General features: G+C 46.3%; 2 protein-coding genes across 2 annotated transcripts; both read left to right on the top strand.

Annotated features, from left to right (window-relative positions):
- Nucleotides 1-142: 142 nt before the first annotated feature.
- On the top strand, nt 143-7,320 carry usp12a (ubiquitin specific peptidase 12a). The gene is made up of 9 exons (XM_076761832.1): nt 143-537; nt 1,585-1,665; nt 1,769-1,982; nt 2,135-2,370; nt 2,772-2,848; nt 4,130-4,213; nt 4,314-4,511; nt 6,264-6,342; nt 6,434-7,320. The coding sequence occupies exons 1-9, from the start codon at nt 490-492 to the stop codon at nt 6,533-6,535; spliced, it is 1,119 nt and encodes a 372-aa protein (XP_076617947.1). The 5' UTR covers nt 143-489; the 3' UTR covers nt 6,536-7,320.
- An 837-nt stretch (nt 7,321-8,157) lies between these two features.
- Nucleotides 8,158-14,374, top strand: gpr12 (G protein-coupled receptor 12). Its single transcript, XM_076761279.1, has 2 exons — nt 8,158-8,392; nt 9,294-14,374. The coding sequence occupies exon 2, from the start codon at nt 9,306-9,308 to the stop codon at nt 10,329-10,331; it is 1,026 nt and encodes a 341-aa protein (XP_076617394.1). The 5' UTR covers nt 8,158-8,392; nt 9,294-9,305; the 3' UTR covers nt 10,332-14,374.
- The last annotated feature ends 873 nt before the right edge of the window (nt 14,375-15,247 follow it).

The following is a 15,247-nucleotide window of genomic DNA, read 5'->3' as shown; positions in this document are numbered from 1 at the left end:
CCACAAGAAAGAGAAATACATGAACGCGGCAGAGAAATATAATTCTTCTATTTTTTTAATAGGAGACGTGTTTTTTTCTTTAAATTGCTGGAACAATTTTATACTGCACCGCAAATAATTATATATATGGACGCTTTCTGACAATACGCATGCGCAAATTTTGAGCTAGCTAACCTTTAATGTTATGAGATATGGATAGTTACTTTATCAAAGATTTTGACATTAATTAATTTCGTTTCGACAAATAAGCCATTTTCGTAAGGCTGGGAGGGTCCGCATGTGTGACACTGACAGCCAAAAACGAGACAAGACATCTTTATCGGCCGTTTTTCAGCGAAGACGGAAGCAACTAGCAGTACATGCTCTCGTTTTCTCGAGCTATTGGACTTTCCGTCGCGAGCTCAGCAGAATCGCCTGCCTGTTCTCACGAGGGGAGCCAGCCCAGTCTTGTCAGCGCGCGGCTGTGTGGTGGAAGATGGCGCTAGCCGAATGGAAATCCTAATGACAGTCTCCAAATTTGCCTCTTTTTGTACCATGGTGAGTGCACGACAGTCTCATACTGGTATTACCCGGGATATTGTGTGACAAGGTAACCGTGGCTGCGCTGCACTTGGATTTTAAACCGTGGAATTACATATAAAAGCAGTTATATTCTGATGTCTGTGCTAGCCAAGCAGTTTCCCGTCCATAGCAAAGCAAGCAGCCACCCACTGCCTTCTCCGTTCTGATCTTTTTGCTAACGGCTGTAGATAGACACTCTTTATTGGTGACTTATTTCAGTTAATAGCTTGCATACTTATTGGTTAACATTTATCACAGCTTCTTTGAGCACAGTGACAGTGCACCTGCTGCAGCTGGGGGTCTCGGCTAACAAGCTAACGTGAAGGTAACGTTAACTGAAGCTAAGCCAGTGTTCAAGCTTACAACAACTGGAATACAGCTGGATAATAGATGACCTCAGACAGAGAGACGATAAATCTGCGTTGTGTGTAGCAAAACCGTGAAAAAGGCTAACTTGGCGTGTTGGCCTGACAAACTACCAGATCTTATTAACGCAGCAATGACGACATGGTTTAACATTAGCTGCGCAGCTGTGGACCCGTTCCAGGTGCATGTCCACTCTGCACAGTTTGTTGCACTCTGCATATTGCATCGTACTGTATTAATGCTCACCCCGACATATTTGAGGTGTATGTGTTCCCCGAAACAGCCACCGAGTCCTGTGGTAACTTCAAAAACCTCCTCCCTTGGATATTTTCGATTCTGGCATGTATAATTTTGTCATCTCATTTTGAGTGATGTAAGCATTAGTCAGGGACGGCCAAGCTTTACTGTCACTTAAAAATGCTGCTGTTAATTCTAATGGTATAAACAGTTACAGTGGTGATGGTTCAGGAAACTGTAGCATCCATTGGTTTTTTGCTTGAACCCAGCAACAAGTTAGCTTGAAAGTGCCAGACTGCTGCAATCTAATTTTTGCTTACTGCTTTAGGGGTAGCATTTGGTGTGTTTTTGTCATTCGTCTGTTTAAAATACCAGCTGAACTTACAGTACGTCATGAAAATATTTTTTGTGCATTTACAGGGCGCCAATGCCTCTGCACTGGAGAAAGAGATTGGATCTGAGCAGTTTCCGGTCAATGAGCACTACTTTGGCCTGGTCAATGTAAGTGAATGATACACTGTGCAGATTTAGTGTTTTGTATTCTGTGCATCTCTGACTGAGTCGCACTCATACTGATTCTGCTGTGTGCCATATGTGATTTTAGTTCGGGAACACCTGCTACTGCAACTCAGTGCTGCAGGCTCTGTACTTCTGCCGACCGTTTCGGGAGAAGATCTTGGCGTACCGCAGTCAGCCTCGGCGGAAGGAGAACCTGCTCACCTGTCTGGCTGACCTGTTCCACAGTATTGCCAACCAGAAAAGGAAAGTGGGCGTCATACCACCCAAGAAGTTCATCACACGGCTCCGCAAGGAGAACGGTGAGAAGAAACAGATAAAGTTAAGGAGAGAGGACACTGTAGCAGAGTGTCACATCTTGAAGACAGTAGAAGACCCTGATTTACCTGCTGAACAGATACTGTAGAATAGCTGGAACTGGAACTTTAAAGTCTGTCTGTGCTTTTTTCCTCAGAGCTGTTTGACAACTACATGCAGCAGGATGCTCACGAGTTCCTGAACTATCTGCTCAACACCATCGCAGATCTGCTGCAAGAGGAGAGGAAGCAGGAGAAGACAAATGGCCGCCTTGCCAACGGCACGCTGGACTCTCAGAACAACAATAGCAACGCCACGCCTGCTCCCACCTGGGTCCATGAGATCTTCCAAGGCACTCTGACCAATGAGACACGCTGCCTCACCTGTGAAACAGTAAGATGTCTCACTGCTGTTTTCATTCAAGGGGAAGTTTAAGTGGCTTCCACCAAATGTCTTCTACAGTCTGTGACCAGAGTCTTGTTTAAACAAGTTTTCATCCAAGTCGAGCAGTCCTGCTGCTGATTTCCGGGATTAGTAAACTTACACGGATGAGGCTTCTTGGCACAAGTGTAGAGAACAGCTTAGGTTGTATCCGTCAGTGTGTGCAAACAATGTGTTGGGTCAATACAATAGAATGACATATGGTGGTGTTTTTTTTATTACCTTATGGCAACACCCTTCATGCCATAGCAGTAAGACATTTCAATAATATTTCAAACTGACTGGGCTGACATGCTTGCCTTGTATTTGGGTTTAGTTGCTTTTATATTATTTTGATCTTCTTTTCTCTCCAGATAAGCAGCAAAGATGAGGACTTTCTGGACCTTTCTGTGGATGTAGAACAGAATACCTCCATCACACACTGCCTCAGGTAAATTATCCACATGTAGGAACGGAGCTGCACCAGGCATTGAGGAAGCAGAATTAGTAGTTGATTGACGATGCAAAACATTTGATGATTGATGATGATTTTATGACATAATGATGATTATAGTAAACTGAATTTCTTTGGGGTTTGGATTGTTGGTCAGACTTATAAAGCAATTTTAAGACATCACCTTGGTCTGTAGGAAATTGTGATGGACATTTTTCGCTATGTTCAATGTTTTAAGACTAAACAATTGATCAGTACATCAATGAGATATGCTGCAGATGAGTCTACAGTGAAAGTCCAGCCCGAGTTAAGAACTTTGTTCCAAAATGTCGTTTTTAAATAATCTAAAAAATGGACAAATGTTCATCAGCATTACAGATCTTGTCTCCGTTGAATGGGATTGGGGCTTTTACATATTTTTAGCATGTAACTTACAAAGTAGTAACATTTTTAGAAGTTGCAATATGCAGCATAGTCGTGGAGTGTTTTTTTTTTTTTTATTGTTTCAAAGAAGAAAGCTTGAGGTGCTCAGTGACGTTGATAGGTCTTCACTGTAGTCCCCGGGACACACAGGTGGTGGTTTGAGTGGGGTTGTTGGAAATTGAGTGGTTCCCCAATAAAATATGTGTTTTTTGACAGATTGTAGCGTTAAACTAAAGGCGAAATAAATCCACATGACATGCACTGGTGGTTAACTGATTAGGGAAGGTGAAATCCGAGGTGGAGTGGTTGGTAAACACGTTCCAGCTCTTGTTTTCTGGCTGCATCGTTGTACATAGAGCAATGCAGGAGCAACAACATGGCAGGCTGTAAACTTTACAGTTTGGGGCCACCAAATACTAATATCACCAAGGGCACCGAAGTGGCTAGAGCTGGCCTTGGACTCTTGGGCTGACGACACTGTCAGCAGCCCAGCAGAAGAGACACTCTGTGGTGTGCTGGGATTTTATAACTATGAGTAGGACATACACTTTAACTTTCTGTGACTGTGTTGAAATCCGTCAATAGTGAGTTCACTGCGTCCTTTCGGATTTGAATGCATCAGGGACACAGGACACAATGTTTGCTTGAGGCTGCTGGATTTTTCAGTCTGAGCCAAAAATTGGGAGACCTTTTTTTTTTTTACATGACTGTTTAAGGAGAGCATAATTAAAAATACACTCTGCGCTGTGTCCTTCAGCAAACTGCATTAAGAGAATGAAAGCTTAAATTAAATCATTCATTTGTAAACATGGACATCAGATTGTACGTTGACTAATTCTCTCTTTGACTCCTCAGAGGTTTCAGTAACACAGAGACTCTGTGCAGTGAGTACAAATACTACTGTGAAGAATGTAGAAGCAAGCAGGAGGCACACAAGAGGTCAGTGCACAGGTTCATTCTTTAATGAGTGCTTTCTAGGTGTGTGTTAATGTGGTCAGGTGTTCAGATATCATGTCTGACTCCAGTGTCTTTGACGTAGGATGCGTGTAAAGAAACTGCCAATGATCTTGGCTTTGCACCTGAAGCGCTTTAAGTACATGGAGCAGCTGCAGCGCTACACCAAGCTGTCCTATCGCGTTGTCTTCCCCCTGGAGCTCCGCCTCTTCAACACCTCCGGGGACGCCACCAATCCTGAGAGGCTCTACGACCTGGTCGCGGTGGTGGTGCATTGTGGGAGGTGTGTAGGTGCAAACACACAGCCAGAACACAACACCTTGTGACCGTCTCCACAGCAACCAGAGACAGGCAGACTAATCATTGTTCTAATAATAAAATGCATTTGAACCTGCTGGCACAAGAATAAAGACGTTAGAACAACATTAGAATGTAAATCACATGGAACAGGAGAAAACACAGACTCTCCTCCATCATTATTCAGCTGTGCTGCACTTTTCCTCAGCAGCGGCTTTGGCCCAGTGTGAGTGGGAGTTCGTCTGTCTGTGTTTATACAAGGTGTTTCCCTGCTTTCCACTGAAGCAGACTTTAGCCCTTCACAGCTCTGAGTAGAAATCATTTTGAAAAGTATATTAGAAGATCAAACATCTGGAGTTGAGCGAGCGAGTCGAGAGTCTTACAGATGTGAATTATCTGTCTCGGTCTTCTCCCTTCCAGCTTAGCTCCCTTCCTCTGTTTTCTATTCTTGCCACAGTTATTTTCAGTGCAGGGAGATGTATTATGAAACTGATGTCATGATTATGATGATGGCTCTGTATCATGTGGGATATCGGTTATCATAATGTCATTAGAGCACTTAAATCATGCAGTGTATTGATTACTGCTTCAACTGAGTGAGATGAACAAATGCCTCCCGTTTATGGCCACAGTTACCACGTGACATCTGTGATATAAGAGTTTTCAAAATGCAGCGTTTACACAAAGTAACGTAAAATGTATTTATTGTTTTTTAAAGGCAGAGCACGTCAGTAGTAGTATATTTAAGAAATCAGATTTTTGAGAAGGACTGATTGGGTGTGCTGGTTTTATTATTGCTTGGTGTTATTTTTCTTTCGAGGCCTCACAGTAGGAGCGTCCGGGTTGCTAAGTGGTAACGATGTAATTGCCACATCCCCATTTTCACGTCCAGCTGAGGACTTTTGTTACATTTCGCTCCCATTTTCTCCTTCACCCTCTTTATGTCCACTGTATTCTGTACAAGAACATAAAAAAATACCCCCAAAAATAAAAAACAGGCCACCTCCTAAAGAGCGCTGATGATTACCTTCATGTAAAATACAGATTGAGAAGTTACAGTAATGAGGGTGAAGCTCAGATGTGTCAGGTTTAAACACAAGTTTGACATTTTTAACTGCGCTTGTGGATCATTTTTACATTATTTTAGTGAAAGAGTTGGAGGAAGAATTGCAGCTGCTTGTTGGAGTGTGGGAGAACCTTGTGGTGAAGGCCTCCATGTCGGAACAGAAAAAATCCTGTTAGAAATCCAGTTAATTATACTGGGCCAGTATTGTCGTGACACACAGCACAGAGTTATATTCAATTCTTATATTAATTCCAAGTACTTTTAATTAAGTGCATATTAACCACAGCTGAAAACACTGATTCTGTGACATTTTGAGTTGATTTTTGTGAGTTTTGCCAAGCACCTACTTTACAAGACTGGCCTCCATCTAGCACTGGTCTAATTCAATCAGTCATTCTATTTTCAACATGGAACATTTTCGGCTCACCGCTACACAGATGTTTGTTTCATTAAAGGCCCTGCACACCCACACAGGTGTTTGCACATCAGTGCTCTGCACAGGTTAAAGTCGCCAAACTTCATGAACAAATACAAATGCTAAGGGTGCACCTTTAGTCCAGTAAGGTGAAATAAGTGAAAACACCTGTGTGCGTGGGCCATGGGTGTGTAGGTACAATCTTGGACTGTAGGGTTTACTCTGTAGAGCTGATACAGTGTGCCATTTCTTTTCAGTGGTCCAAACAGGGGGCACTACATTGCCATTGTGAAAAGCCACGACTTCTGGTTGCTGTTTGATGACGATATTGTAGAGGTAAGTGAGTGAATACATTTGATTCAGTAACACGGTGACATTTCATTCATGCTGTCTAACCCCACTGTGTGGTGTCTTTCTGTTTTCGTAGAAAATTGATGCACAGGCCATAGAGGAATTCTACGGTCTCACTTCTGAAATCTCCAAGAACTCTGAGTCGGGCTACATCCTCTTTTACCAGTCCAGAGACTAAATGTGGAGCCGAGCGTTTGGCCGCAGAAACCAGGAAAAATGCTCTGTTCCCTCTCTGTGGGGAACAGCGGACCATAAACACACCACAGCAGCCTGCGTGGGTGTCGTACCTGCCAGCACAGCTGTAATTCATACTTGTGCTTTTACGCACTCAGCACTGCAGCTCAGCCGTGGAAGTCCCCCCCCCCACCCCATGTACCAGCTGTCCCTCCCGGCCTCCTTGCCTCCCCCCTTCATCCCCTTCACTGTGGCTGGACGCTGCTGCCGGGACAATGAGACGATAATGAATGAAAACTGTGCCGAGATTGTTTTTAAAAAGACATTGAATGAGGGTTGTACAGATGTCAGTTGGTCATATGAGTGGCGTATTAGTTTTTGCCTTGGGTGTGGGGTTGAATGGGTATTTAATAATTCATATGGTGTAATATTGGCCTGGTGTCTTCACCCCCCACACTGTTATTCTGCACTGGGATTTACGGAGAGTGGATCATGTTTTTGATCATGGATGTAAAGGATGATGGGTTTTGGGTGAGTGTCCCGCTTATGGGGCACACTAGGTTGTATATTTCTACAGTGTACAGGATGGTATTTGTATAAATATAACAAGAAGATAATATTATCATTGGAAAATGTTAGACCTTGAGAAGCTGTATTAACACTATGGTGCACTTTTGATACCGTTTTGTAGGTGTTGGCAAGTTTAATGTGAGGGTTTGCTTAAAAAGGCCTGTTGTGAAGCGACTATTTTCTGTTTTAAAGAAAAAGAAATAAAGCCAGTAAGATTGAGGCAGGGTGTGCTTTTTTGTCTGTCCCACAGGTGCGCACCGATGACTCATACAGCTCGACCTCGCCCCCTGGCGGTGTTACCTGGTAGCAGCGCTCTCCCACTGCAACAGGAGCTATTTTTAATCCATTCAGACCTGAAAGGCAGGTGCTTTGGAAAAACGCACACAGTCGACAAAACGCTTGGCCAGCTGAGAGTGGCCACAGAAACAAGTCACCCATCACTTCCTCATCAGCAGAGGTGTCTTGGACACGGCGCTGCAAGGATGGAGAGATGAGGCAGAGAAGATGGAGGACAGGGGAGAAAGGGGGAGGGCGGGGTGGTGGTGACACACATCAGGGTTGCTGTTAATAGCACAGACAGGACCAGAATAGCAGGGCGTCGCAGGAGGAAAGCGAGTCTGCATCCAGCATCCTCATACCTGAAACTCGAGTCAGACAGCAAACAAAAAAACACCGAAACTAAGAAACAACTCAGCAGTTTAGGTGCACTTTGTTCAGGTGAGGCCGAATAAGCTTTGTTAGCTGAGGGACAGATATTGCAACACATAGTCGTGCCTATTGAAAGAAGCGGATTTGCCTGTTAAAATAAGCGACCACCGGCATGTGGAAAGACACCTGGACACACACACACACACACACACACACACACACACACACACACACAGCTGTCTTTGTCCTTGAGACAGCACGGACCAGACATTTAGCTCTTTAGCGGAGTTCAACCGGTCTCCGGAGGTCTGGCCCACTTGGGACTCCTCCTTCATCATCGACCTCCCCCCTCCCCTCCTCACACTCCCCTCCTCCTCCTCCTCTTCCTCTCTTCCGCCGCTGCTCCTCTCGCTGCTCCCGCACAGCCGCAGTCCACGGCGATGCGCCGTTAACGGCAGAGCCGCTCCGCGCTCTTTTTCTTGCTCTTCTTCCATCATCCCCGCTTTCAGGCAGAGAGGACCAGCATCCCCCTCCACGGGCTGCGTCTCTGTCCGCCGGCGCCGCACCATCCTTATCAATAACATGGAAATACACGGCTGCCGCTCTTCCATCTAGACGGGAAGTCTCACCTCACAGAGTCAAGGTAGGCAGGGTGGTGGCGGCGGAATGGGATTATTGAGCATCCTTGACAAGCGTGGAGAAATGCAGCTTCTTGCCACCCGCCCCCCCTCCAGCATCCTTGTGCTGACGTGGAGCAGCCGCTGCTTCTCTGATGCAAGGTGCAGAGAGGGTAAAGCAGCACCATATGGCCACCAGTGTGCCGTGCATGCATAGCGGTTAGGGACGGGATATATTTCCGTGACGGGTGCGGTATCTGCTGCTGTGGAGAACGGCACTTGGTGTCTGACAGCGGCGTGAATTATTGCCTTTGCCGGCGTTGGGTTATCGATATCCTCCTCTCTTCATGTGGCCTGAAATTTGCTGCAAAGCCTGCTTTGCTTTGTCTGTCATCCTCTTTCTATTCTCGTGTCCATACATTAATAAATAAAGCTCTCACGTGTGGCGTGTACAGGCCGCTGTTCTAATAGCCTTAACAGTCACTGGGTTTAATTCCCAGTGGAAAATAAATGACCTGTTAACAGCTGTACTGTGCACTTCTATTGCTGCACGGTGCTTTATTATTTAAAAGGAGAGAGGACCAGAATTAAAGGTTGTGCGTGCGTTCACAGGCTTGGAATATAATCTTGACTGCCAGTTCACGTCGAAGAATGAGAAACACAGGTGTCTTAAAAACAATAATCCAGTGGCGAGCACAGAGGTGGGGTGCGGGCAGAAGGGAAACAGCCCCCACTGTTTTTGTCTTCAGTGCATGAAAAAAGCTAAGAAAACACTATGTTTCAGATTTATATGTGGTCGTCCTCGCCCCTGTTGGGGTAGTGCTTTTGTTTTTTGCCTATGCTGCCCGTGTTGTTACAAACTGCCTCTGTGTATCGAATATTCAACTCAGATATCAGTAACGGTGTGTTTCCTTGTGCTGATTTCAGACGGGGGGCACAATGAGTGAAGAGCCAGCGGTCACCCCCAGCTGGTTGACCCCTGACCCCACAGCATGGGCCAGCGGAGGAGGGGGACCGATGGACAACAGCACCAGCCTGGGGACGTTCCCACCAGACTCCCTCCCACCCAGCCAGCTGCCGCTGCTTGTCAACCCCTGGGACATTGTGCTGTGCTCATCGGGGACTCTGATAGCGTGCGAGAACGCCCTGGTGGTGCTGGTGATCTGGCAGAACCCGGCGCTCAGAGCTCCCATGTTCCTGCTGATTGGCAGCCTGGCGCTGGCCGACCTGCTGGCCGGCCTGGGCCTGGTGCTTCACTTCACCTGTGCCTACTTGCTTCGTTCCGACTCGGCCCAGTTACTGACTGTGGGCCTGGTGGTGGCCTCCTTCTCCGCCTCCGTCTTCAGCCTGCTGGCCATCACCATTGACCGCTACCTGTCGCTCTACTATGCCCTCACCTACAACTCAGAGCGGACAGCGGCCTTCACCTACACCATGCTGGTGCTGCTGTGGGGTCTCTCCCTGTGTCTGGGCCTCCTGCCGGTCACAGGCATCAACTGCCTGGCAGAGGAGGCTACATGCAGCGTGGTGCGGCCGCTGACGAAGAACAACATCGCCGTGCTGTCCATCTCCTTCCTGCTGCTCTTCGGCCTCATGCTGCAACTCTATGTCCAGATCTGCAAGATCGTGATGCGCCACGCTCACCAGATCGCCCTCCAGCACCACTTCCTGGCTGCCACACCCCACTACGTCACAACGCGGAAGGGCGTGTCCACACTGGCCATCATCCTGGGTACCTTTGCTGCCTGCTGGATGCCATTCACTGTCTACTCTCTCATTGCCGACTACACCTACCCTCCACTCTACACCTACGCCACCCTGGTGCCTGCCACCTACAACTCTGTCATCAACCCGGTCATCTATGCCTTCAGGAACCAGGAGATCCAGAAGGCGCTGTGGCTGGTGTGCTGCGGCTGTGTGCCGGCCAGCGTGGCCCAGCGTGCACGGACCCCTAGCGACGTCTGACCAAGCAGACCCAGGTGGGAAGAGAGAGGCGGCCTGGGTCAGCTCTGCTCCTCACTGGATCTGTCTGGTGTCAAAGAGAGCAGCAGCGGTGGAGGTCAAGGGAAGTGGCAAAGGGCTGTGGCTTCAGTTCTGGCCGGAGATGCTACTGGCAGAGGCAGTTTGGTTAGTAATCCACAGCCCACTTGGATGGATGGCGTTTTTTTTCTTTGTTTCATTCACCACAGGGCAAGGTTTCTCACTGTCGTCCCCAGTAAAGGCGGCCACTGCGCGGGTTGCATCCCGCCCCCTCCCGTGCAACCCGTGCCACGCCCTTCCTCTGTTCTGCAGAGAGCGCTGAGTGCATCACGTGTTGCAGGCAGCCGCTGTATATAGAATGTGCATATAGTTAACAGCAGTGGAGCTTTGGGTTGACACGTGCTTGTTTTTCCTCTAATGGGGAGGCATTGTTAGTTTGCGCCCCTGTGCTTGCGTGCGTAAAAGCGCACGGCAGATTAACAAAGCAGTGTGTGCGCTGAGGAGAGGAGAGAGCAGCCGCGGCCGAGTGCGCAGGCATTTCCACATAAAGCCCGTCTGTAGCAGCATCCCGGCGCTCTGCTGCTGCACTCCGAACGTGCGTCGAAAGCTAAACAGCCGCGGAGGGCTAAAAATAGACCCGGCGCTCTCTGATCCGCGCCCTGCGTCCTCCACAGACGCCGAGGAAGAAATCAAGCCGTTTCTCGATCTCCTCGCCTCTCCGATTTTCTCCTGTCTTCTTTTTTCTCCGGATTGTGCGCGAATGTGTTTTTAGTTCAACTCGCGTCTGGGAGGCTCAAGACAAAGCTCCAAGAGACCCCAGCATTAACCCCTCCTCCATTTTTTTGTTATTAATGGAGGCACCAAACCGAATATAGGATATAGGCCTCCCGGATTATGTAACCACATTATAGGTCTATCCCTCCTCTTTCACCTTTAGAATGGAGATTTCTTATGACGTTTTGAATGTCTGGAGATTGTTATGTAATTTTTAATGATGAATTATTTAAAAACAGACACAAATTTGATTGATGGTAATCTTAAAATAATTTTTAAAAGGATGACACAAATATCAAATATATTCTCCTTCAATCGATCCTGTAGGAGATGAAATTAACATGATCAGATCACTACAAACCTGTAGACAAAAGCTCAAATAGCATGATTATATAAGTGATATTAGTGTGGGAATTAGATAAATCTGAATGCATTTCCATTTATTTGGTCTTTCTGGCTCCTAATAGCCTCACACCAACCTGATCTGCATGCTAGACTTCAGTGTAATTTGCATGCAACAAGCACAGATCTCCTTTTCCCCTCTTGAGTTCAGTGTGGTAGGTCACACAGGCCACCGCACACCGATGTGTCATGGTCCCCTGACGTCACCATGACCTTAATAATTCTGTTTATGTACAATGTACCACAGTGCACCTCACATGTATTGCACTGAATGAGCTACAATCGTCAGTGGATGGTCACAAGAGTCGCACCCTTTCTGAAAAATGTGGCGTTTTTAGATATTTTTACTGTACAGTTCCAAGTTCAGAGGCGTTCTGACAGCTCTGCTTTGATCATGATTTGAGTTCAGCCGACTCAATGGAAACCCAAATCACAACACCCACCAGCTGCTCTGAGTGAGTTATCCATTATCTTTTGGTCTCGAAATGAGTTCGCAAGCCCAACAAAAACATGCACGCTAACTCCTCCTTCCTTCAGAATCATGTCAGCAATAACTAGCCTATGAATGGTAGTTATTTTTTAGATGTGAAGCAATACTCAGACAGCAATAACATCCACGTCCCAGCATGACTTCTTCCTGCAAAGTCAAGCACCGTCATGGCCACTCGGTCCGGGGGACGTGTTGTGGTGAACAGGCTTGGCGAGCTACAAGTGATGCTTCAGTGAGACATCTTCAAACAGGTGGTAGGATAATCACTCCTGGGCTGGAAAAAGTGGACGAGATCAAACGACTCATTTGTCATGATGACACCACTGCCTCATTCCCCTGCAATGTTTTTTTTTTTTTTTTTTTTTGAACCCGAAACTGGGCTTTTGATCATTTGTCACACCAGGATGAAATTGTGAACTTTTCATGTCTTTTCGGGGGGGTTTGCCTCTGCCTTTTGTGAGCATATGAACCGTCCTGAGTGTCGTAACCTCAAGTGTCAGTGTGTGATTTGGGACTGTTTTTTTTTTTTTGTGCATACGGTATGAGTTGCATGGCCTCTGGGTGTGTGCATGTGTGTGTCCGTGTGTGCGTGCTTGTGATCCAGCAGCTCAGCAGACCATAATCTGTCTCTTTGTGTTGTCGGGGGGGAGGAGTTGGGGGGTAAAACAGGTCTGAGGAATATAAATTCTTGTTGACCCCCTGACCTTTGAGGATAATGCTGCCAGTCTTCCTGTCAATTCTGAGAGAAGTGGCCTCGTTTTGTGTTTGTAGAGTGTTTTGAGGACAGACAGGACCAGGATGTGGACACTCCAGCACTTCAAGCCAAAGTGAAAGGGACTCTGAATGAACTGGGATCCTAGTCCTGCTGTGTGTTTTCCGTCTCCTCTATATCACTAATATTCTACTTTAAATCAATCTAGTCTGGTCGAGGCAGGCGTCCGTTAAGTGACCTCTGAATGATTCTATGAGCTAAAAAAGGCCACTTCCAAATACAGAGCTAATGCTTCTCCTTCCCTTCCTTGCTGCCTCACCCTCTCGGTGAGCCTGATGGAGGCCTTTGAGGAGCTCCCAGTCGTCGTGTTTGTGGCCTCAGATCGGCGGCAGAGCGTTTAAGAAAAGCCGGGGAAGATGAGTAAGGAAAGCAGAGGATAGCATTTTCTAAGCATTGGGACGTGGCCTGTGTATGTGAACTTGTGCACAGTGTCAGACTGAATCCTGTCGTTATTTGGCGAGCACCAACAGGTCAGGCTGGCACATCAAAAACCATCACAAACTCTTATTCCTTTACCTTTGGAGAAAAGTCTATTTTGTTATATTCATTGAAAAGTTCTATTTTTTTCCACTTTAGTCTGGCCTGAATTCTTTCAGATTCTGATGTTGTATGATATAACGGCGCTGTAAAAGCCTTTTTCTGAATGTAGTAATAATCCAATTGTTCAACGGATACCCCCTCCTCTTGACTCATTTGTTTCTGTAAATATGGCATGCTGAAGAGGAGGGACTTTATACCACCGTGCATGGTGCTACCAAAGCCTGTCAAACTAGGGGATGAGTTGGGTTGCACCATTTTTTTGAATGACATTTCTCCACCTCGGCTGTAAATGTAGAATTTCTTCTGTTCGGTTCCTCGCTTCAATATGCACCAGTTTGTAAAGGACGACTGAGCGGATTGGGCTACACAGATGGACGATGTCTGTGGGAAAAGAAAAGTGGTACGTGACTTTCTCTGGTTGGTGAATGTTTTTCTCCAACAGCATTGTTGAGATTTTCATGGCTGAACAGGTGTGAACAAGGGCTTTGAATCCAAGAATAGTAAAAGACTGTGCTGTTGGATGTAATACTTCTCTGTATACACACACCTGTTAATCTATTGAATGGTTTCACAGTGTAATATTACACAAAGTTGTGTACAAAGCAGGAGGGGGTTTTGGAGAAAATGTGTAGCCAACGATGGGCTGTCAGCGGAAGGAGGCGTCTTTCTGATGGTTACTAATCTAGAGCTAAATATCAAAACACTCAAGGGCCTGTGCGTGCGTGCGTGTGTGTCTTGGGGTGGGGGCTGGAGACGGGAGGACGCCACAGTAACAGCATCTTGTGTAGACGTATGCGTAGTTTTCAATGTGAAATGCACTTTATTTTTTTGGATGAAAATGGCACAACAAGCTAAGTATCTGCAAAATGAAACGTATAAACGATAATCAACATGCACTAACTTAACGGAGATATTGTATAAAACCATTTGTGTGAACGTGGTGTCTATTTTTCCAAGGTGTTAGTCGTACTTTTTATTGCTTTGGTTAGTTCACTCAACTGAGAGATCTTGTTAATTTTCTATTAAAACAAACATGTGCTGTGCATAAAACTCCTGCCTCGGCTCGTTTGTTCACCCTCTCCCTGGCTCGATGCCCCCCCCCCCATTTCTTCTGTTTCCCTAGCAACCCCCATCTTAGCTGTACTGTTGCCATGGAAACTGAAGTCTTAGAGCCAGGTATGTGTCGTCTCTATGACGACAATGGAAAAGCAAAGAGAGACGTGGCAGCCCGGCCATGATCCTTCATTCATCATTTTATTTTTCTCTGGGTCAAAGGTTACAGAGCTCACACTAGCATATACATGACCCCCCCGGCCCCCCACCCCCCCCAACACAGCAGTGATCGATTGCAGACGCAGATGGCTCAATCAATTCTCATATTTATGATCAATAAGACTTTTTACATATCGCCTCTCATCCATCTTTAACACAGCATTTCAGTCGCTCTCCCAGTTCGCTCCCTCAGCGGCGTGAACGCGCCATCGTCGACGGCAGCCTCCGCCGAGCTCCTCCGTTACTTCTTCGCTTAATTGTCGTGTTAAAAACTCACCTATCTACGGCAAGTGTTTCAGTAAAAACATTAAAAAAAGACAAGTACGTTGGTTAGCTCAAGAGGAAAGTTTCTAGTTCTTCTAACACTCTCAAGCTTCGACTATACATGAAATAAGCACCTTCACGGGGTGTCTATAGTGTTAGAACAGGTAGAGAAACAGCCACAGGGGTGTATTCACAATGCTTTGAAATATATATTTTAAACTGAATGTTAATGTTTCAGAGAGTGAACAGCATTACAGTATATTACTAGTGTCTTTACAGTGTTTATGCATCTTGAATACACCCCCAGATTTCCAGTTTTGGGCCATTCAGCTTATATCAACCTACAGCATGTGATTGTGTGTAGGTGTGGTGTGTGTGTGTGTGTGT

The sequence above is a fragment of the Chaetodon auriga genome, chromosome 21 (genome assembly GCF_051107435.1).
Source record: "Chaetodon auriga isolate fChaAug3 chromosome 21, fChaAug3.hap1, whole genome shotgun sequence".
Lineage (NCBI taxonomy): Eukaryota > Metazoa > Chordata > Actinopteri > Chaetodontiformes > Chaetodontidae > Chaetodon > Chaetodon auriga.
The sequence above is the reverse complement of the archived record's forward strand: the minus strand, read 5'-3'. Positions and strand labels throughout refer to the sequence as shown.